This window comes from Panthera tigris, chromosome D3 (assembly GCF_018350195.1).
Source record: "Panthera tigris isolate Pti1 chromosome D3, P.tigris_Pti1_mat1.1, whole genome shotgun sequence".
NCBI lineage: Eukaryota > Metazoa > Chordata > Mammalia > Carnivora > Felidae > Panthera > Panthera tigris.
Window position 1 is genome coordinate 18755839 of NC_056671.1, and position 23620 is coordinate 18779458.

A 23620-nucleotide genomic window follows, 5' to 3' on the forward strand; every position below is an offset into this window, starting at 1 on the left:
AAAGATCCCCGCCCGGAAACAGTCCAGCCAATGAGATTGTCACAGCTCTGCTATTGAAAAGCCATTGCACTTTTAACTCCCAGTTTATTCCCACGTACTTTTTTGTTTTTAACAGTCCTTCCCAGTTCTTCCCTTTTCTCTGTAAAAAACAAAAAAACAAAAACCAAAACAAAACAAAAAAACGTTTCTCTTCTTTGTTGGCTGGATTTTCCTATGGTTTTGCCTCAGGCTGCGTGTCCCAAATTGCAGTTTTCTGCTATCCTCGAACAAATAAAAAATTTCCCCCCGAATAAACCCATTTTTACCGGTAAAATAACGGGCTATTTTATTTTCAAGGTTAACAAACTAAAAATGGATTAAGAAGCAGAGGACTGCAGCACCTAAAAGCCCAGTGAGCCAGAAAACCCCTGGCCAACGTGGCTGGAGCCCGCAGAGCCTGGGGCACGGTGGGCGGGGCCATGGCTCAGCCAGTGTCTTTGGGGGAGGGTCACGAGCTCCACTCATCACCGCCTGCCTAGGACTTCCGGAAATCTGCGCCAGCAGAGGCGGGGTGTGGACTATGCAGCCAATCCCGGGGCCCTGCGTGTCTGCCCAGCCAATAAGGAGCCTGGTTTCCGTGGCGCCCCGCCACTGCTGTCTATTCCGCGACCCTCGGGAACATCGACCTGTGTGTTCTTTTTTTGCTCGTGTGGCCTGTCCAGTTTTTTCCCGCCAGACATGCCGTTTGTTGAGTTGGACACCAACTTGCCCGCCGGCCGTGTGCCCGCCGGACTGGAGAAGCGGCTCTGCGCGGCCACGGCAGCCATCCTGAGCAAACCCGAGGACGTGAGCGTGGACCGGGGAGCACGGGGCGGGATGAGGCTGGTGGACCAGGGGCCGGGCTCTGTCCACGTCCCGGCTTCCCTCACCACAACCCGGGCTCCTCGTCACAGGGATCTCCGGCCTCCCTCTCTCTGTGACCCCGCGGCCCCACCCCTCATGTCTGCTCCTTGCTGCCTTCCCTGGCCCTGAAACCAACATGACCTCCAAGGACCCCGCCCCGAGCCTCTAGCCCTGACCCCAGGGGTCCACGCTTGTAGGCTCTTGCCCTCCCAGGTCCTCAGAGCAACTCGGCCTGTACAAGCTTCAGGCGAAACTTTCCTGTTCTCCGCAGCGCGTGAACGTGACCTTGCGACCAGGTCTGGCCATGGCGGTGAACGGCTCTACCGATCCCTGCGCGCAGCTGATCATCTCCTCCATCGGTGTGGTGGGCACGGCCGAGGAGAACCGTGGACACAGCGCCCGATTCTTCGAGTTCCTCACCAAGGAGATGGGCCTGGGCCAGGATCGGTGCGTGGGGGCAGGGAGAAGATGGGGGCAGGGAGAAGATGGGGGCAGTGATCCCATTCCAAGGCCCCTTGCAAGGCTGGGGGTAAAAAATGCACTCTTCTCCCTGCCCAAGAAGGGCCTAGGGCCCTAGGTCCTCGGATGGTATGTCTACCCTCAGAATGGTAGTGGAATTGAATGAATTCCTGGCTCTGCCATGGTTCCCTTGACATGTGGGCAAGGCGTGGCTTCTCCAACCCCAATGTTTCCATCTGTGAAGTGGGAAGGCTCTCCTTTACTTCCTGGGGGAGTTGCCAGAGTCATGTGAGATGGCAGTGCCCTGTATCTCCCTTGGCACCGTGCAGGGTAGAATGTTATTAACCTGACAAAGCTATAACCATTTATTGCCTGCCTTTAGTCTTCTCCACAACTTAGAAAACCAAGAGTAATTTAATAGGAGAGCTTCTCCAGGCTGGTCAGGAGGGATTCTGGGTATGTCCTGAGGCTGTGTGACCTTTGGCCGGGTAGCCCAGCTAGGTCCCAAGTGAGGCTCCCAGGAGGGTCAGGGAGTAGCGGAAAGAACATTGGCTTGGATGTCTGGAGACCCGGGTTCTAGGTCCAGTGCAGCTGGAGGATGCCTGACAAACCTGAAAGTGAACCATCTCTGGTTTGTAGCCTTTTTTCTGTGAATAGAGAGGCATATATTAAATGATCATCCAAGAAGACCATACAGCCCCCGAACATGGGATTCTGTGGCAGGGCTAAAGTTTCTTCCTGGGTGAAAAATATTCCTGCGCCAAGCCCATGCCTATGAGGAACTAAGAGCATGAGAAGCTTGAAAGAACCTTCCAGAATGGATCCTTTGTTAGCCCAGGAAGGCTGGTGAGGAATAGTCACTCCTGGGAGTGCTCAGACGGTCCTCAAGCTGGGGTGAGATAATAATTGTAACAACAATACGTAACATATGAATGCCTACCATGTGCCAGCTTATCTATAGCTACCTTATATGCATTATCCCGTTGGATCCACGCAAGCCCTACCCCTCTGTTCACATCGCCTTGTGCGGACATGCCATCCCCATGAGGTTTGCAGATGGGAAAACTAAAGCTGTCACACACAATCCTTCCCCTACTACCCCTTAGACTATCCCAAGTATCCTGCTCTTCAGGATAAACATGAGAGGGGCATGTTTATTCACTCCATAGACATCGTGGGGGGAGGGTCACCCTATGACTGGTTTTGAGCTAGGCTTTGAGAAAACAAAGGTGTCTGGGGCACTGCACATGCCCCCAGGGGGCCTGGAGTTTGAAAGCAGGCTGCCCCTCTGAGCTCACAGAACATGCAGTGACCATCAAGGCTGCTGCGTCGAGTGTCTGTCCAGGGACAGCCACCATCCTGCTTCTGACAGGCCTGCAGGGGGAGATCATTAATGAGATGAAGCAGGCTTCCAAAATGCCCGCTAGGCTAAGGCAGGCTGGTCAGGGAACCCATGGTGGGAGTGCCTGGCTAGGGGTCTTGGAATATGAAGCATTAGCCAAGGAGCTAATGACATCTTTTTTTTTTTTTTCTGTCTCTTGAAGGATAATTATCCGATTTTTCCCTCTGGAGCCCTGGCAGATTGGCAAGAAAGGGACAGTCATGACTTTTCTATGATTGACACAGAGGGCATCTAGGACATCTGTGAGCTTTCTGCCTCTTCCAGAGAGGCCTCCTGGCAGAGGAAGGGCCTAGTGGATACCAGCTTCTGTCACCCCTTCATGCAGATATGCCTGTGGCCTCACAAGTCTTCTTCCTCCCCATCCTTGTGTCAAATAAATGAAGAGATCTTCTTTCTTCTTTTTTTAAATGTTTATTAATTTATTTTGAGAGAGAGAGAATGTGAGTGAGGGAGGGGCAGAGAGAGAGAGAGAGAGAGAGAGAATCCCAAGCAGGCTCTCCACTCAACACGAAGCCTGACTTGGGCCTTGAACTTGAGACCATGACCTGAGCCAATATGAAGAGTCGGATGCTTAACCGACTGAGTCACCCAGGTGCCCTGCAACCTTCTTTCAAACATGACTTCTTTATCTCCCTTCACCCCTCCCTGGCATTCTCTGTCACCCTGGGCAGTGGTGTTGGTTTATGAGGTGGGAACTTTAGGGAACCTGAGAGATGGGATCTTTTCTGTCTTCGGGGCCACTGTCTCATGTATTGTATGTAGGCTGTTCAAATCCAAGTGTGGAAGGTGAAGCCTAGGGCCCTGCTCTCCATGCCCTGTGCAGGTTGGTTGGGCGGGTACTGGTCCAGCTTGGGTCTTCCTACAGATTTTGCTAACCAGATGTTCTTGCCCTCAGCTTGGGTTGGCCCATGCAGTTTACTGCCCATGGAATGCTGTGCTCAGCAGGAGAGCAGGATGGCTGGGCTTCTGGGACCTTTCCTGGGCATCTCCAAACTCCCATCTTCTCCTATGAGTCTTGCTAAAAATCCTCAGTGGCTGTGTACCTTGTAAAACCCATGTCCTGGAATGGTAAACTTGGAAATACAATGTCTGCCATTAGAAATGGAATGAATGCAATCCCCGCCCCAACTCTAAATACTATATCATACTTTCCATTTCCAGGGATATATGGGCAGGGTGCAAAGGGTGTCCTTTTTGGTTTCTTCCCAGATGTTTGATGCAGAGTTTACATATCATGACCCTTAGACACTGTGATGGGCACTGTTATTTCCCTACAGAGTTGAAGGCCTGATCATTCTTGTCTTTAGTGTACCAGTGAAATACCAAATTGAGATTTTAAGTCTGTGCTGTTAATATAGTTAGTAAAGTTAGTTTCCAGTGGAGTGTTCTTGTGCCTGTGGTGTTTGTCCCTGACCACTGCTGTGGAATGCCATTAACAGCTAGAGCTTGGAGTTCCTTCCTTTGGCCCCCTGTCCCAACTGTTCCTGCACTCATTCCTTCTGCCAGCATGGGTGTCCTGCTTCCCAAAGGGGCTCAGGGAATGTTTGTATCATTGAATGAATGGTTGAAGTGCCCAAAAAGGGATTCAGGCCTAACCCTAGCCAGGACTATAAGGCAGCAGCCTTCTACCTGGTCCCACCTTAAATGTCTTATCCCCACTGTAGTGAGTGTGATGTCATCTATTTGCTGTGGGGACGACTGTCCCTCCCCCCTCTCCACATTAGCCCCATTGTGGCCTTGAGCTTTGCCCCCTGGTAATACTGTGCTTCCTGAGGATCCAGCATGGCTTGCAATGTCTCTTACCTCCAAAAGCTTGCCACATAGCTCTCTATGGGACCACTCTCCCATCTTTTTTCAACTGTTTCAAGAGCTATTTCAAGATACAACTCAGGTATGAGAGCTGCATCCAAGGATGGGTGTTATCCATGAAACTTTGAAACCGTCTGTTTATGCCCCTGTCCACTGCCCCTCCCTCCAAGGCAAAGTCAAGGTTTGTGACTCAATTCTTTTTGAAACTCCGGGTATCACTAAGGCTTTATTGTTCTGAACTGGCGCTTTGAATTCTTCACCATGATGTTACCATCTTTATGTAAGGTCAAAGAGAAAGCCATAACCTTCATTCTTGTTTAAATCATGGTTGCTGGAATCAAGAAAGGCTGGAAAGGCTGTGAGGTCTTTCTCAAAAAAGCTTCGCTCCCAAGAATTTAACCTCTCTCAGCCCAAGGCCGTTTTCAGGAAACTTTCAATGCGAATCTTCCTTTTAGACTTTGGAATTCTGTCACTCCCTCGATAGATCGTTTACCCGGCCTTGATTTTTTGTGATTTTTGTTTTTGTTTTTCCTTTGTTTCATAGTTGATTGTATCTGTGCCTTTTGGGCTTCAAATTCTTTTCTGAAAAAGATGAGGCACGGGGTAGTAGAAAGGAGAACCCTCCTCCCCTGGTTCCAAGTGTTCCCCAAGTTTACATTGCCTTCAGAGTACCTGTCCCAGGTTGTAACAAACGATAACACGGCCCGTCGTCATTTAGCTACTGCTCAGGGCCGGGCACCGAACTCGGCGCTTCCCAAATATTACAAGCGATGGAGGGTGGAGTCCGACTGCAAGCTGGCGCTCCGAGTCCACAATAGTTCGAGTACCAAAAAGCAAGGACCTGGAAGGTTTACACTCCCGCGCTAGGCTGTTTGCAGCCGGCAGGGTCGACGAGAGCCTGCGCGGCGGGCGAGCAGCGCGTGCGCCCTCACTGATTGGCTAACGGAGCCGGCAACGGAGCCAATGGGAACGCGCCTTATTGTCAGGCGGGCGGCCAGCCGGCTCGGGGGTCGCGGCGGGCAGGCCGTTGCCGTGGAGACGCCTGGTGAGTTCCAGGACTGCAGGTTTGGGGGCATCCCTCTGGTGGGGGTGCGGCTCTGCCGAACCAGCGGCAGCAGCGGGGGCCCGAGCTTGAGGGGCGGCGGGCGGACGGGCCGAGGCTGGTGTCGACGCAGGGGGCGCCTCTGGTAGTCTGAGTGGCACAGTCGGGGAAACCGAGGCCAGAGAGCGGGAGCGGTGAGGCCCGGCCTCCAGGCTGTCTCGTGGGCCTCTTCAGGGCCATGGTCGCCATCCTCGGGTGCCTAGGACGGGGCTCCAGCCTCGGGAGTGGCTTTCAGTGACAGCAGCAGGAGCCACCATTGATTTTGCGTCCGCCGGGTGCTGAGCCCGGTGCTAACCCTCTACTGACGTCCTTTCTCTTCACCTTCACAGCCGCCCTGCGAGGTGAGTGCTGTTATTAGCGCCATTTACACGGGTGGAAACTGAGACCGAGGCGAGGGGAAAGGACTTGTTCAGAGTCAGCTAGCTAACTAGTGGGTCAGCCGAAGTCTAGACAAAAAAAAAAAAATTTTTTTTTAAGATTTTATTTTTTAGTAATCTCGACACCCAATATGGGGCTGGAACTTTCAACCCCGAGATCAAGGGCTGCATGCTCTACCGACTGAGCCAGCCAGACTGAATATCTTGACTGCACTGCCTCCCAGGAGGAGGAGGAGGACCTTGGCTAGATAGAGTCTACTGACACTCTCAGGTGTCTTGCACAAGTGACTTTGGAGCCACTTAACTCTTTGGGGCCTGTGTTACTATGGATCTATGGGTCAAAGACTTCCTTCAGAGGTTGGCAAACTTCAGTTGTAAGTGTAATAATATTTATAATATTAACATGTAATTATATCATAGTATGTTGTGAATGTAATAAACATAATTATAATAGTATTTTAGGCTTAGCATAGGAGGCCTGCTCTGTTTACTCAGTTCTGGCATTGTTTTTGTTTTTAAATTTTTTTTTTTTTTAATGTTTATTTACTTTTGAGGGAGAGCGAGAGAGCAGGCGCGCCAGCCGGGGGCCTGGGGGTGGCGTGCAGAGGGAGAGGGAGACACAGAATCTGAAACAGGCTACAGGCTCTGAGCTGTCAGCACAGAGCCCAATGTGGGGCTCGAACTCACGAACTGTGAGATCATGACCAGACATGACCTGAGCTGAAGTCGATGCTTAATGCTCAACGGACTGAGCCACCCAGGCACCCCAACTCAGTTCTGACATTGTGTAGTGGATACATGCAGAGACAATAGGTACACCAGTGGCAGTATTCCAATAAAACCTTATTTATGGACACTGAAATTTGAATTTTATGTAATTTTTATATAATTTTCATGTGTCACAAATTTTTTCATCCATTTAAAAATGTCAAAACCATTCTTTGCTCCTGGGCTGTATGAACACAGTAGGCGAAAGCCTCCTAGGGTAGAGGAAAGTGGGACCCAGTGAGGGGCCTCTTATGCCACAGCCAGGTAGTGCCACAATGTGGCCCAAGACCTAGGCTTCCTGACTCCCGGACCAGAGCATGTCAGGAAACACCACTGCTTATCACTGACTGGGTCAGGGTGCCGAGGTACTCAAAGTGTGCCGTTCTTTATGTGTTCTTAAGGTTGTGGAAACCATAGCCTAAAGAGTTTGGAAATTGGTGAGGTTAAACTCCTGAATGCGCTATTCTGGGATAATATGATTGCTGGGCTGGGAGGCTGAGAAATGAATAGATATTTTCTTTCTTTATTCAATAGCTGCTTTTTTTTTTTTTTCCTCCTGCTAGTGGGTTTCTGGGGTTTGTGGTGAACAATACAGACATGGTCCCCATCCTCACAGTCCTTACAGATGATGAATACATAATCTCAAATGGCTATTTCTTTTTATATTGTTTATTTTAAACTAATTTTAGGTTTAGAGAAGAGTTGCAACAATAATACAGAGTTTCCTCCTGTCCATCACCCTCCTTTCCCTAATATTCACATCTTACATAATCATGATGGAACTATCAAGAACAGGAAACTAATATTGGTACCATTTTATAAACTCAGCCATTAACCTAGTTTGAATATCACCAGTTTTGCACAATGTTCTATTTTTCATTCTGTGATCCTATCTAACTTCTCATTGCATTTAGTGATTGCTCCTTCATCCTTAATTACTTAGTCTTGTCTTTCTTGGCCTTGACATTTTTCGAGAGTACTGATCGGTTATTTTGTCTAATATCCTTCAACTTGGATTTGTCTCATATTTTCTCGTGATTGGAGTGAGGCCATGCATTTTTGGCCAGAATGATACAAACATTGTGTTGTCCTCAGTGTGTCATATCAAGGAGTTCAAGATGCTGATAGGTCTTATTACTGGTGATGTTTGTCTTGATTGCTTGGTTTAGTTGGTATCTGCTAGGTTTCTATACTATAAAGTTACTATCTTTCTCTTTCTAGTTAGTAAGCATCTTGGGGGAAATGCTTTGAAAGGATGGGAATTCTGGTTCTCTCAAATTTACGCCCCCTGACTGTAGTTAGCATCCATCCATCTGTGGGTCTCTGTGGTATTTGCCTAACGGTAATTACCTATTTCTCTCTTTCCTTCTACTCTTATTAATTCAAATTCTATTAAAGGAAGAACTGTCCCTTCCCTCATTTATTTATATTAGTGTGGACCACGGATATTCATCTTATTTCATGGGTTAAAACCTAATGTTACCATTATTTTGTTGTTCACTGTTCTGGCTTTGCCTGTTCAGGATGTCCTTCAGGTTAGCTGCTGTGTCAGTGGATCCTCACCATTTTTTTGGAGGATTTACTTATTTTCTGGCACCACAAGATGTTCCAGGCTTATCTTTTTTTTTTTTTAATTTCTTTTTCATGTTTGTTTTTTATTTTGAGGCAGAGAGAGAGACAGAGCATGAGCACAGGGGAGGGGTAGAGAGAGGGAGAGGGAGAATCCCAAGCAGGCTCTGCACTCTCACCGCAGAGCCTTATGCGGGGCTTGGATCACGAACTGCGAGATCATGACCTGAGTCTAAATCAAGAGTTGGCTGCTTAACCTACTTAACCAGCTGAGCCACCCAAGCGTCCCTGTTCCAGGCTTGTCTTGTGTACTCTCTGCCCCTACTCTGGAATCGTAATTCTTTGTTATGCCCTTCAGTGTGGTTATGTAATTTGTAATGCGGTAGGTTCATTGTTAATGTTTATATTACATTTTGGGTTCCCCCTGGAACTTAGTTGGTTTTAATTATTTTTCGAGTGGGAAACATGACTGTGCTTCTAAGAGTAAGAAAGAACTGTAACAAAGGTATACTCTGGAAAGTGTCGCTCACTCTCCCGCCCCTGCCACCTTGTCCCTGTTCTCCTCCACCTTTCACCCCTTTCCCACTTATCCCCTGCAGCTAACTGATCTCTTTGGTGTCTGGATTATCCTTTCTTTTGCACAAATGAATAGATGGTCATGTAATTTCTTAGCTCCTCTTCTTTTATATATGAAAGGTGGCATGCTAAAGATAATTGTGTTTCCTTTTGTCACTTAACAAATGTCTTGAAAATCCTCCTGTATGTGTTCATAGAGATCTTATTCATTTTTAAAAAGTTTTATTGAGATAAAATTTGCCTATTTATTGAGATAAACTTTACATACAATTCAGTGGTTTTTAATATTCATAGAGTTGTGTGAGCATCACCACAATCAATTTTAGAGCATTTTGTCACCCCAAAAAGAAACCCTGTACCTGTTAGAAGACTTCTCATTGTCTCCCCCCTATGTCGAGGTGGTCACAAATACTTTCTGTCTATATAGATTTGCCTTTCCTGGATATTTCTTATTAATGGGATCATGCAAGATGTGGTCTGTGACTGGCTTCTTTCACTTAGCATAATGTTTTCATGGTTCATCCTGTTGTCAGTGTTCATTACTTTTTATTTATCCATTTATCAGTTGATGGACATTTGGGTTATTTCTATTTTTGATTATGAATAATGCTCTATAAACATTTCCTCATCAATTTTTACAGCTACATATTACTTCATTGTGTGGATGTACCATAGTTTATTCATCCACTACACTATCTGTAGTCATTTAGGTTGTTTCCAGTCTCTTGAAATTACAAACAATGTTGGAATGAATAACCCTGTGTGTATGTATTTCATATGATTGGAGGTACATCTTCAAGATTGATTCCTAGAAGTGGAATTGCTGGATTGAAACGTCAGGGCATTTGTAGTTTTGTTAGCTCTTGTCAAATTCCCCTCGAGAGTGGTTGTGCTAGTTGGCATTCCCATCAACAGTGTATGAAAATAATGCCTGTTTCCTGACAACCTCTCCAACAATTAAAATTTGTTAACTTTAATTTAATGAATTTAAATTTTAGTTAGTTAACATACAGTGCAATATTGGTTTCAGGAGTAGAATTAAATGATTCATCACTTACATACGACATCCAGTGCTTATCACAACAGGTGCCCTTTTTTGTTTTTAAAAATTTTTTAATGTTTATTTACTTTAGAGAGAGAGAGAAAGAGCACAAACTGGGAAGGGACAAAGAGAGAAGGAGGCACAATCTGAAGCAGGCTTCAGGCACTAAGGTGTCAGCACAGAGCCCGACGCGGGCCTCAAACTCACCAACCCTGAGATCATGACCTGAGTTGAAGTCGGACGCTTAACTGACTGAGCCATGCCCCGACGCGGGCCTCAAACTCACCAACCCTGAGATCATGACCTGAGTTGAAGTCGGACGCTTAACTGACTGAGCCATGCAGGCACTCCAAGTGCCCTTTTTAATACCACCGCCGCCCCCCGCCCCCCGCTATCAACCCTCAGTTTGTTCTCTATCATTAAGAGTCTCTTGTGGTTTGTTTCCCTTTCTGCTTTTTTTTCCCCATTAATTTTAATTTTTGCCAGTGATAGTGACAGTATGATAGACATAGTGTCTCAGTGTTGTTTTAATTTGCATTTCTCTAATTATAACCGGGTGTGAGCATTTTTTCATATGTTTGATAGCCAGTTGAATGTCTGTTTTTGTGAATTGTTTGTTTATATATTTTCCCTATTTTTCTAGGTTTTTTTTCTTTGCTTGTTGTATAACATACTTAATGTGAAATTTAATTTTTGAAGTATTTTTAAGTGTACAGTTTGATGACATTAAGACATCAACACTGTTATGCAACCATTACCACCATCCATCTCCAGAACTTTTTTCCATCTTCTGAAATTAAAACCCTGTACCTATTAAACACTCCCTGTTCCTCCCCTCCCCCAGCCCCTGGCAACCACCACATTACTTTCTGTCTGTATGAATTTGACTGCTTTAGGTACCTCACGTAAGTGGAATCATACACTGTCATTTTGTGCTCGCTTATTTCACTAAGCGTAATGTCTTCACGGTTCATCTGTGTGGTAGCATGTGTCAGAATGTCCTTCCTTTTTAAGGCTGAATAATACTGCATTGTATTCATATACCACATTTTGTTTCTCCATTCACCTATGAGTGGGCACTTACTTGGTTGCTTCTACCTTTTGACTATTGTGAATAATGCTGTGTCTATTAGGTTTTTAAGAGCTCTTTATGTATTTGTCTACAGTATATGTTGCAAATATTTTCTCCCAGTTTATCAGTTGACTTATGACTTCTTTTTTCTGATTAGAAATTTTTTTTCTAATTAAAAAATTATTTAATTTTATTGAGGTATAATTGACATATAGCACTATTCAGGTTTAAGGTATATAGCATAATGACTTGACCTATATGTATTGTGAAATGATTACCACAATAAGTCTTAACATCCATCATCTCATCTCATATAGATACAAAAAAAAAAAAGAAAAAAAATTTTTTTCCTTTGTGATAAGAACTCTTAGAATTTACTCTCTTAACTTTCACAATATACCATACAGCAGTGTTAACTATAGTTATCCCTAGTACTTACTTATAACTGGAAGTTTGTACCTTTTGGCCGCATTCATCCAATTCTCTCCACTTCCCTCCCCTACCTCTGATAACCACAAATCTTTTTTTTTTTTAAATGTTTATTTATTTTTGAGAGATAGAGAGAGACCGAGTGCGAGTGGGGGAGGGGCAGAGAGAGGGGGACAGAGGATCTGAAGTGGGCTTTGTGCTGACAGCAGAGAGCCCTATGTGGGGCTAGAACTCATGAACCAGGAGATCATGACTTGAACCGAAGTCTGACGCTTAATTGACTGACCACCCAGACACCCCAAAATTTAAAACCATTTTTATGTAGTTAAATATATTAATCTTTTTTTCACTGCCTTTGGATTTTAAATCATGGTGAGAAAGCCTTTCCATATACAAAGTTAAAGAGGGACTCATCCATATTTTCTTCTAGTATTTGTATGGTTCCTTTGGTTTTCATTTAGATCCCTAATCCATTTGGAGTTTATTTATGTATATGGGGTGAGGTAAGGATCTAATTTTATCCTTTTCCAAATGGTTACCAATTTTTCCGAGCAAGTCTTAACTACAGAGTTCATTTTGACCCCAGTGACTTGAGATACTACCTTTGCTATATTTTATTTTATTATTAAAATTTTTTTAATGCGTATTTTTATTTTTGAGAGAGAGACAGAGACAGAGTGTGAGTGGCAGAGGGGCAGAGAGAGGGAAACACAGAATCTGAAGCAGGCTCCAGGCTCTGAGCTGTCAGCACAGAGTTGGATGTGGGAGGGTCTCAAACTCACAACTGGTGAGATCATGACCTGAGCTGAAGTCGGACACTTAACCAACTGAGCCACCCAGGCACCCCTTTATCATTATTTTTAAATGTTTACTGTGAGAGAGAGAGCAGGGGGAGGGGGGAGAGAGAGAGAGAGAAGGGAGAGAGAAACCCAAACAGGCTCTGCACTGGCAGTGCAGAGCCTGACCCTGGAGCCCAGTCTCACCAACTGTGAGATCATGACCTGAGCCAAAATCAAAAGAGTCAGATGCTTGACTGATTTAGCCAAGTAGGTGCGCCTCCCATATTTTATTTTTATTTTATTTTTTTAATGTTTATTTATTTATTTTGTGAGAGAGAGAGAGTGTGTGTGTGTGTGTGTGTGTGTGTGCACGCGGGCCCGCATGTGGTGGGGAGGGGCAGAGAGAGAAGAAGAGAGAGAATCTCAAGCAGGCTCTGCGCTGTTAGTGCAGAGTCTGATCTGATGCTGGGCTCGATCTCAAGAACCCTGAGACCATGACCTCAGCCAAAATCAAGAGTTGGGCACTCAGCCAACTGAGCTGCCCAGGTACCCCCACCTTTGCCATATTTAAAATTTTCATATGTACTTGAGTTTGGGCATGATTTCTGTATCATGCATGTATCAGTACTACTCTTTTAAGTACTAAGGCTTTATACAGTATTCTTTAATGGTAGGGCTTATCCCCCTCTTGTAGCTCTTCTTCTTCACTGTTTTCCTAGCTGTCTTACATGCTTGTTTTTCTATATGAACTTTAGTATCAACTTGTCTAGTATCTCGTTGATATTTTTATTTGTATTGCATTGATTTTATAAACTAACTTAGAACTGACATCTTTATAATATTGAGTTCTGTCTAAGAACGTTTTAGGTTGTCATTCCATTTGTTCAACTTTAGTGTCTTTTGGTAGTGTTTTAAGATTTTCCTTGCATAGGTTGCACATTTCTTGTTAACTTAATTTCTAAATATTTAATCATCTTCTTACTATAAACAGGATTTTTCTCTATCATAATGTCTTCTGTTTATTTTTTATGTGAACATTATTGATTTTTCTATGTTAGTTTTCTGTCATGCTACTTCATTGAGTTCTTTTATTATTAAGTTTTATCGTTGATGTTGGAGTTTTCTAGGTATTTTATTATATTGTCTGAAATTAAAGATTGTTTTACTTCTTCTTTACCCATTCTTATACCTCTAAATGGTTTCTCTTTTCTTATGGCAATGCTAATAAACTATGTACAGTGGTGGATAGTAGCAGACATAATGGGCATCCTTACTTTGTTCCTGATATTAATGGAAATGCCTTTAGTGTTTCTCCATTAAGTAAGATTTTGGTTTTAGGACTAATGTATATAACAAAGTATCCTTCAATTTTTATTTTCTTGAGTGCTTTTTATCATGAGGGGTGTTGAATTTTGTTAAAGGCTTTCTCTTCTTTGGAGATAATGATATGATTCCCCCCTGTCCTTAGATGATTTTATTGTGTTTTCACATATATGAATATTTGTGTTTTTATTGTTAGTATTTCATTAAAATTTCTCCAATTTTAATTGCATTTCCTTTCATCCAAAAGTTGTGGAGGTTCTTAAATTTTTAGATAGAAGGAGCTGTCTTTGGTTGTTGTTCATGGTGGTGGTTGTAGTATTATTAAATTCCAGTTTTAATTTATTGTGATCAGAGATATTTTAAGATTTAATTGTACTTTATAAAGTTTTCTCTGTGACTTAAGAGAAGTCTGTGAACATGCTGTGAGCACTGGAGAATGTGTAGTCTATGTTAGCTGGGTATAGAGTGATATACATCTGTAAGTTCTGTAATTGTTTTGTCGTTTAGATCTTCTATCTCCTTAACTTATTTTTTTTTCTCCATTTGGCCTGTCTTATACTGAGAGTGGTGAGTCAAATTTATTATTATTAGTGCATTTTTATTTATGTGTCCTAGCATCTTCTGTGGTTTTTGTTGCAGAGAGTTGGTTGCTATGTTATTTGGTGTATATTTTTTTAATTCCATAGCATATTTTATTTTATTTTAGAGAGAATGTGCACGTGTGTGCATGTGAGTGAGCAGGGGAGGGGGAGAAAGAAAGGGAGATCCATGAGATCATGACCTGAGCTAAAATCCAGAGTCAGATGCTTAACCTACTGAGCCAGCCAGGCGCCCCATATATATTTTTTTAGATTTGTACCTATTTATTTTTTTGCAACTGTTGTGACATATTTTTTTTTCTATTTTGATCTCCATTTGTTTGTTGCTAATGTATAGAAATACAGTCACTTTGTGGGTGTTGACCTTTACCCTGTGGCTTTGCTAAACCCACTTGATACTTATTAAACTTAGGGTTTTTGGGGCACCTGGGTGGCTCAGTCAGTTAAGCATCTGACTTCAACTCAGGTCACGATCTCGCGGTCCGTGAGTTTGAGCCCCGCATTGGGCTCTGGGCTGATGGCTCAGAGCCTGGAGCCTGCTTCGGATTCTGTGTCTCCCTCTCTCTCTGCCCCTCCCCCATTCATGCTCTGTCTCTCTCTGTCTCAAAAATAAATAAACGTTAAAAAAAAAAAACAACAACTTAGTGTTTTATTTTATAGATATTTTTGGATATTTGTAGACAATTGGATTTGTATTTGGATAATTGTAGACAATTACATCATTTGTGAATATGGACAGTTTCATTTCTTCCTTTTTAATTATCTCCTTTTGTTTTTATTTCTTTTTCTTGCCTTATTATAGTGGCTAGCATTTCTACTATACTGTTGAATAGGAGTGATAAGAGTGGATGTCCTTGCCTTGTTCGTTATCTTAGGGGGCAAAGCATTCAGTATTATGGTTAAGTATAATGTTAGCTGTAGCTTTTTTGGTAAATGCTTTTTGTCAGATTGAGGAAGTTTCCTTTCATTCCTCGTTTTCTAAAAGTTTTTTTTTTTAATCATAAATGGAGAACACAGTGTGTGATGATCATGTGCAGTAGGGGCCACATCAGAGGGGAAGCTCCTTGATGAAGTCCCATTTGGGTTGAGATGGGAATGCTTCTCTTTACTCAGGAATGTTACAGTTCACAGTGTTACCAAAGCCATCAGTGAGCTGTTCCTCTATGTGGCTTCTGCAACTTGGCTTGCCTTACAAGGGGGCATCCTGTGAGTGACAGATGCTGGTCTTTGAGAAAGATTTGACTGAGAAATTAAATGTCTTCTACTAAAACAGACAAGCTGCCTAGATACCACTCATTTGCTTGCTCATTCCTTAATGGAGTATTCTGTTGGTACAAAAGATAAAGACAGGACTGTTCAGGAGCTTATAGGCTGGTAGGTGGGAGAGACCTAGAGACTGGGTAATTCAAGTGCAGAGGTGAGAGTGTGTAGAGGAAATTTAGAACGTACTCTTGCTGTATTAAATCAGTATAAGATTTTCAGTTTTGAAAAGCTTTATTTTTATGTCTTAGGTAAAAATTCTTATATGTATTGATATTTAAAAATCCAAGGCCAGTTTTAAGATAATAATTACTATTTACTATTTTGGCAGAAGTAAAGTAGAACAGTCTGTGTTACAGAGTCTCCACAGTTCTCTCAATGTGTATTAGAGTACAGTATTCTGACTCATTCTTTATTTTGCTACGGGGAATTGAGGGGGCTGAGGAAGAGTGGTAATGATCGGATGGAATTGAGGGGCTATGGCAGAGGGGATGCTGGTCTCCTAGGACTAATGTGCATGAGTCTTTGTGAGGATCACTTTTTTAGGTTCCTCTTGAAATGTATGAACACTTACAAGTATGCCTCAATTCCAGTATGTATCTGTGTCCAGCCCTCCCGACTGCCAGCCTTATGAGATATGCATTATCATACCCATTTTGCAGAATAGGAAACTGAGGCATAAGGGACTGGCTGACCTGCCTGAAGTCACAGTGCTAGAAGAAAAATAGGACCCTAAGCCCAGTAATCTTTCCAGAGGCTGTTTTAAGCTTAAGTGAGATAATGCAAATGTGCCTTATAAGTGTCTGGGATAGACTATAGAGGTAGAGGAGCGGAAGGTACTGTATTTTTAGATTATGTTAAAGTTAGCCCAGGAGCCCTTTCCAGCGGGGACAATTGGCTTGAGTTTTAGCATGGATTTTAGCAATTTCAAAACAATTAGGAAGCTTGAAGTTTCTATTTTCTCTTTGGCACCATGGGCTCCTCGAGGGTTTCCTGGCCCTGACTGTAGTACCCAGGGAGCACTAGGGGAGTCTAGGGGCTTTCCTTATGGAGGCAGGTGGGCAGAGGGGTGGGCAGGGACTTATGCAGCAGGTGGGACCAGAAACCTCTCTCTTGACTTGGAGCACATGGTTTTCCCTCCAGCTTGGCTGGTTATCTTTCATTCATTCTGTCCTGAGGAGGTGTCTCCTGTCAGCTCTGAAATGGAACCTGCGTTCATCCTGGTCCTGGGGGACACAGAAGCCCCAGGGGAAGGTACCGGCCCATCTGGCACAATCCCGGTAGCTGTTAGGTACCTTCCTGCTAGGTGCTGCTGAGCAAGAACAGGGAAGCTCTCCTCCTTCAGGAGTAGGTCGGCCCTGGGCCGATGTTCTCCCACCTATGGACGTGGGTCCCGCTGCTGCTACATAGAGACCTGATCCCTCAGCCATCTCTGGGTCCTCCTCTCGTTTTTCTCTGCATGGGGATTCAGGTGGCGTCTGGGAAGACTTGCTGTGACCTGGAGCTAGCACCTGCCCTGTGGGGAACTGGTTGGGGGCCTATGGTTAGGTGTCAGCACCACCCTCCCTGCACTCTTTACCCCAATTTGTAATTGTTTACCCTTGCTTTCAGTTCTTTTGGGTATAGACCCAGACGTGGAAATGCTGAGGCATAAGGTCACCTTAGGTTTAAATTTTTGAGGAACTGCTATACTGTTTTCCACAGCAGTGCACGAGGGTTCTAATTTCTCTACGTTCTTGCCAAAGCGTGTTGTTTTCTATGTGTGTATGTTTTGTTGTTGTTGATTTCATTTATTTTGAGAGAGAGAGAGAGAGAGAGAAAGAGAGCACAAGCAGTGGAGGAGCAGAGAGGGGGAGAGAGAATCTTATAGGGTTCCATTTCACGAACTGTGAGATCATGACTTGAGTTGAAATCAAGAGTCAGTCACTTAACCGACTAAGCCACCAGGTGTCCCTTAAATAATAGTTTAGATGCAGAGTTTTAATCGTGTAATTTCTACTTTACTGTCTCTCTCTCTCTTTTTTTTTTTTCCGTATTGTGTGGTGGTCACAGTGTCTAACATGGCATAGCTTATGGTGAAGCAGCAATTTCCAGACTTAGTAGAAACATTCTTTTTTCCTAAATATAGAATCCAGGAGATAAAATAGCTGTTAGCCTAGGGGATGTTTGAATCTTCCTTGTAGGTGAAAAGACTGTACTTCGTTTCTTGTAAGAATCCTTGGAGAACTCAGAACCCAGTGTGGAAGCCCTACTACAAATCATTGCTGTAGTGCTGTTGGCAACAGTAGCAGTCCTTTTAAGTTATACGGGTGGAACCTGCATTCAGTCTGTATGCCTCGGCTCGCTCCCACTGCTGGATCCTTCCAGGGCCTTCTTTCTGCCAGCATCTCAGATGGGACTTTTTCTGATTCCCCTTTTGGCCCTATCTGGCTTGTTTGGGGATGCCCTCTGTCCCAGCCCCTCAGGCCAGAACCCTTGGTGTTATCCAGAAACCTTCTGTTCCCTCCAGGCTCCCCGGTGCTGAGTCCTGTGAGCCTGCCTCCTGGAGTGCGTCCCTTCTGTCCACTACCACTGCCCCATCCAAGTTCCTGTCATCTCTTTGTTTAATGACAGCATGTAATTCACATACCGTGTAGTTCACCTATGTGAGGTATGTAAGTCAGTAGTTTTCAGTGTGTTCACAGAGTTGTGTAACTGTCACCATAACCAATTTTAGAACATTTTCATCCCCCTAGAAAGAAATCCTGTACCTATTAGTAGTTACTCCCCATTTGCCCCTCTCCTGCTGCCCATTATCCACTTTCTGTTTCTGTAGATTTGCCTGTTCTAGACATTGCATGTAAATGGAATCAGACAACATGTGGCCTTTTATGACTGGCTTCTTTCATTTAGCATCAGGGTTGATTCATGTAGCAGCTATCAGTACTTTAGTCTATTTTATGACTGAAGAATAATCAACATAACACATTTTATATATCCATCCATTTTATTTATCCACTCATCAGTTGACAGGCATTTGGGCAGTTGCCACCTTGAAGCTGTTATGAATAATGCTGCTATGAACATTTGTGAGCAAGTTTTGGTGTGGACGTGTGTTTCATTTCTCTCGGGTAGATACTTAGGAATGAAATTTCTGGGTCATATGGTAACTCCATGTTTAACATTTTGAGTAACTACCAGACGGTTTCCACAGTGGCTGCCCACTTTACCTTCCTATCAGTAATGTATGAGCTTCTAATTTCTCACATCCTCACTAATCCTGTCATTTTTTGCAGACTTCAAACTGGTCTACTAAAACTGGTCTTCAAACTGGCTCTGATATTTTTTCGTTTATATTTTTAAAATTTAGTTTTCCCAGAAACTCTCAGTGGCTCCCGTTGCAGACAGGATAAAGCTCCTAGTTCCCCCCGCATGGTATCCTTTCATCATCCTCACCATCTCTGCTCTAAGATTCCACTCTGGGGTGTACTGGCACCCGCACGTGTCCCCATTCCACACCCCACCCCCGCCCCCACCTCTTTGTTTCGCCACCCTTCACTGCAGTGCTGTCCATTCCTGATCACTATCCTTGATCACTTCAAGTGAATTGACGTTGCCTGGGTTTCTCTTCGTTTCGTTCAACTGTTGAAAAAAATAACTGTTTATAGGTCTGTTGTCTCTGCTGAGCAGTGAGCCCTGGGGGCAGGAGTTGGTCTCACTCTTCTGTGTCCCCTGTGCCTGGTGTCTTATCTGGCTAGGGAGAAGCTCTGGCCTGGGGACCTGGGTGACATCACAGCTGTCCCAAGGCAGTCGCTCACCAGCCTGTGTGCTTAGAGCTGGTCAGGCCCCTGGACTTGGGAACTGCTTCGTGGTGGGCCCCCGGAACTATGATGTTGCTGGTGCTTCCTGGGCCCTCTCTCAGTCTCTCTTGTTTCCTGTCTAGGAGATCGTGGACTGGCACAACCCCTGCCAGTGATGGGAAGTGGTGCTCGGTGGCAGCAGTGAAGCTCTCTGAGTATGGTAAGGATTGGTGCTTGCCTATTTTCCTGGCATCAGTGTTATTTTGTCACTTTGCTCCTGGGAATGTGGGACATTTTCCTAGGTGACACTCAATATGGGGCAGCCTTCCTCCTGGGAAAGCTTTTGGCTCATTTGAGGGTAAGGATATTTGACCTTCTGTTGGAGTGGCTTGCAGGGCCTCATCACAGTTGCAAGAAAGGTACAAAGTTAGCATGCTTTGTTGGAGTCTTCCATTGTGTCTGGCCATTGCTAGGGTGTCCCCAGTCTGTTCCTTACGCAGTGAACGGTACCCAGGACATGCTCCCCAGATAGATTGTTATGGTCCCCCAGGCATGTTCTGGTCCTTATTTTTTTTTCTCAATGATCATTTGTTGTTCATTACTCAGATTCTGATATGGCCATAGCTGTTCGAGGTAGAAAAGATTATGTGCCAGAGCAGAGTTGTATTCATTGTAGGTTGTTAAAGAGACAAGTGACATCTCAAAAGCAACTTTTTTCCTCCCTCAAATCCCTGTTTTTAGATTCGAATTGCAGCCTTAAATGCCAGCTCTACAGTTGAGGATGATCATGAAGGAAGCTTTAAAAGCCACAAAACGCAGACCAAGGAGGCCCAGGTATGTAATCTGTGGTCTTCCTCTGCAGGTAGACCTTGCTTTCCATTTCTGTAGGTGGTACCTCATTTTAAATGCATTCAAGTGACTTAATGGGATTTCACAGGAAAATCCCATTTTGAAAGATAGCTAGTTAGTTCTCCATCTCATGTTAAACCTGCTTCACTTAGAGATGGTCACACTGAAGAGAAATTCTGTATTCTATGAGCAGTGTTTGGACCAGTCCAGCTTCTGGGCCCGCTTCCCCAGCTGGGTCTAGCTTTCCATGCAACCCATTCTTTGTGCACGCTTCAGGGATTGCACCCAAGGGATGGTAGCATATTAATGGTAGATGGTGCTTTGAGGTTTCCTGGTATACTGTCCTCACTTTCCAATGTGAGGAGGCCCTTGATGGGAGCTGTCTTGATGGGGTTGGTCGGGGGCCAGGTTCAACTTCAGCTCTCTGGATTCTTGGTCTTTCCTCTTTACTATGAGGCCTGGCATTCCTTCCATTTCAGCCTGCCTCTTTCCTTCCTTCCTCCCTCCCTCCCTCCCTCCCTCCCTCCCATCCTCCCTCCCATCCTCCCTCCCATCCTCCCATCCTCCCATCCTCCCTCCCATCCTCCCATCCTCCCATCCTCCCATCCATCCATCCATCCATCCATCCATCCATCCATCCATTCATCTGTCCATCCATCCATCTCTCCACCGGTGTCCTGCCTTAGTATAGCAGTGGTTCGCTTCTTCTTCCTGCCTTGGGTTTCCCTGGAATAAACATGTGCCACCTCTTTCACAGGAGAAACCAAGGCAGTCTGGAGCCCTTTCAAAAGTCTGCTAGTCCTCTATCACTGGTCCTCAAGGGATGTCAGTGGGCCCAGCCTGCCCAGTGCCCCCTCTGTCCTGGAGGAGGTTGTCGCCCTCCCTGGACAATGATGAGGCTAGGGCAGAGTGGCAGGGGGAAAACAATGGAAACCATCCATATTCTCTAGGAATCACTGGGTTATTATGGCTGGTGAGGCCACTCTCCCAGCTTCACCCAGAAAGGTCCAGCTGAGTTTATAACCTTGCTGTTGCTGTGACCCTGTGTCCCTGGGCCAGTGTTTTTTGCTATTGCTTAGACTCAGTTGAGCCTGTGTTGCTCCTGTCTCCTTGGGGGACTCCTGAGGGGTTCTTCTCATAGTAATGAGCTCCTGGGAGGTTGGAGTATTAGAATTGTTTCCACTACAGAGGTTATAGCTGTCAGTTAACATGGCCTTGACTGCAGTCTCCCTTACACACACTTTTGGCTTAAAAAATGACAAACCTTTATACTGTGTGAGAATATCTCTTATCTTGGTTCCCAGGAAGCAGAGGCTTTTGCCTTGTATCACAAGGCCCTGGACCTCCAGAAACATGACCGGTTTGAGGAGTCAGCCAAGGCCTACCATGAGCTCCTGGAGGCGCGCCTGCTGCGAGAGGTGAGGCACCATAGACCAGGTGGCGGGCTTGCCCTCTGCCCTCCCACTTCTTGGCTGGGCAACCTTGGACATGTTACCTCCCCTCTCTGCCCCTCAGCTTTCCCACCTGTAGAGTGTCAGCCTCGTTGGATTGCTGTGAATTCCCTGAAGGTTGAGTGAATTCAGTGAAGCATATAGAGTGGTTTTTGGTGCATAGTAAGAACTCTTTGTCGGCTATTTTATTACATTTTCTTTACAACTTCTCTGCCAAGTTGGTGGGGGCTATTGTCCTCGTTTTACAGTTGTGGAAATGGAGGCTTAGTGAAGTGTTGATAGCTCAAAGCCATCCAATTAGTGAAGCATTAGAGCCAGGATTGGAACCTATGGTTTCCTGAGACTTAATGATCCTGTTGGCAACACATTTTGGCAAATGCCGTTTGGGTGATAGCCCATGAGCTCAGAAAGCCTGTGTAGATGCTTTGTGGGCATTTGAAAAACAGCTGGAGAAAGGGCTGGAAAAACAACACAGAGGCATGCTGAGGACACAGGGTATGGGCAGAGAGGGACAGGCAGGGCAGGACCTGGATCCAGCCTTGGGGCCATGCTAGTGATGAGTGAGTTCAACCTGAGTTGACTGGGTCATGGAGATGTTGCCTAGAGGTTTGAAAATGAGTCTCAACTTAAAATTGATTTAAGAAGAATTATATTTCATTAGGAGGAAAGGTTTTGTTTTCAAGTAGCCAAACACCAAACACAGAGACATGCAATAAGGAAGCAGACAGACGCTATCCATGGACATTTTCTAGAACACAGTCCTTCAGTTGAGCAGTCTCCTATACCTCTAGGAAGACAAACACTTGTGTCTCAAGTCCCTACCCCTGGATAGTTTCTACCACTAATGAGGCAAAATGCTAACTGAGTTCTAATTGTCAGTATGAGGAGTCTATCCCTTCTCTTACGCAAGGTATCTGTTCATGTTCCTAATTGGATAGCTTGTCAGGATTCTTTAGTGCTGGTTATAGCGTCTTAGAATTAGGGCCATGGGAATTGCGATCCACACCTCCCCCTTTAGTAGAAAATGAGTGAGGGCCCAGAGACGAAAATGACTTTATTCTACTTTACCGAACTTCTGCCATGGGCCAGGGACTGGATATGTTTCAGGAGTGGATCTTCCTTCAGACCACAGAAGAGTGGGCCTCAGAGGTGTGAGCAGGTGAGCACAGCACCGAGTCGGAAGGGTGCTGGCCGGATGTCGGCCTTGTAGCCATAGCTGTGTCCACCTCTCTGTATATCAATTTCAGTCTTAAATGACTGCTGTAGCACTCTCCTCCCTGACTTATAAAAGTAAAAGGTGGTCACCATAAACAATCAAAAAGTACAGAAAATATACAGAAAAGTTTGTTTTCACATTCATCAGGCATTGGTGTACCTAAAAACTAAATTATGTAGTTATAGTAGCACAAACACTTGGCATAAACAGGTCATGGAACACAGCTGAATCCTAAGAAGTGGACAGCTTAGTTGGTATACATGCTGGTGGAGGCTTGTTGGGGCGAGCTCTTTGTCTCCTGTGGCATCAGCCTGCATGTCACGGAGGATGGAGAATGGTGCTGAGTCCAGCTGGTTAAGTAGAGGTTAGTGACAAGAGCTTCTGTTGTGTCTGGATGTACCACTTACTATCTAGTCTCCAGGGTGGACTCACACAGCTTCTGTAAAAGGGCTTTTGAACAGTTCTGTACCTGGAGGGCGAAGGTACCTGGTGTCCAGCCTTGGTCACCCTGTCATTGGGAATCTTTCTGCAGCATAAGCCAGACGACAGGAGAAGATCGTGAATGAAGCCTGATTTGAGCCTTTCAGTCTTCTTGTTGCAATTCCTTAAGACACTAGGGTAGATTTCTTGGGATTAGTCAAGGGGTGTGTCCTAAAGTGTGCGTGTCCTCGGATCTTATCTGTCCTGACCATGAGGAATGATGTGTGGGGGTGACCTGTCCCAGGACAAGGCTGGGATTTGGACCTGCCCCTGGAAAGAATTTCTTTGCGCCACCGAGCTTTTCTGTTAGAAAATGTTTTACTCCTTGTCCCATGGTTAGAGCAGTAGGTTGCCTCATCAGGGATGTCTTAGAAGTTGTAGCATTTTCAAAGAGTTT

General features: G+C 44.8%; 2 protein-coding genes across 10 annotated transcripts in view; both read left to right on the top strand.

Annotated features, from left to right (window-relative positions):
* The first annotated feature begins 641 nt into the window (after positions 1-641).
* LOC102959720 (D-dopachrome decarboxylase) lies at positions 642-3140 on the top strand. The gene is made up of 3 exons (XM_007092311.3): positions 642-825; positions 1154-1329; positions 2886-3140. The coding sequence occupies exons 1-3, from the start codon at positions 718-720 to the stop codon at positions 2956-2958; spliced, it is 357 nt and encodes a 118-aa protein (XP_007092373.1). The 5' UTR covers positions 642-717; the 3' UTR covers positions 2959-3140.
* Positions 3141-4356: 1216 nt separating this feature from the next.
* The window catches only part of CABIN1 (calcineurin binding protein 1), a 153690-nt gene continuing 134426 nt past the window's right edge, over positions 4357-23620 (top strand). For 2 of the 9 annotated variants that reach the window (XR_006210195.1, XM_042963055.1), the window contains exons 1-4: positions 5665-5995; positions 19371-19447; positions 19969-20061; positions 21381-21494. Coding sequence is in view for 8 of the 9 variants with exons in the window: in XM_042963055.1 (XP_042818989.1) it covers positions 19445-19447; positions 19969-20061; positions 21381-21494 (210 nt within the window). In the remaining variant the exon portion in view is untranslated. Of the gene's footprint in view, positions 4635-4691; positions 4734-5459; positions 5598-5664; positions 5996-19370; positions 19448-19968; positions 20062-21380; positions 21495-23620 lie in introns of those variants that run through there. The other 7 variants (XM_042963048.1, XM_042963053.1, XM_042963052.1 and 4 more) reach the window with 5 other exon arrangements.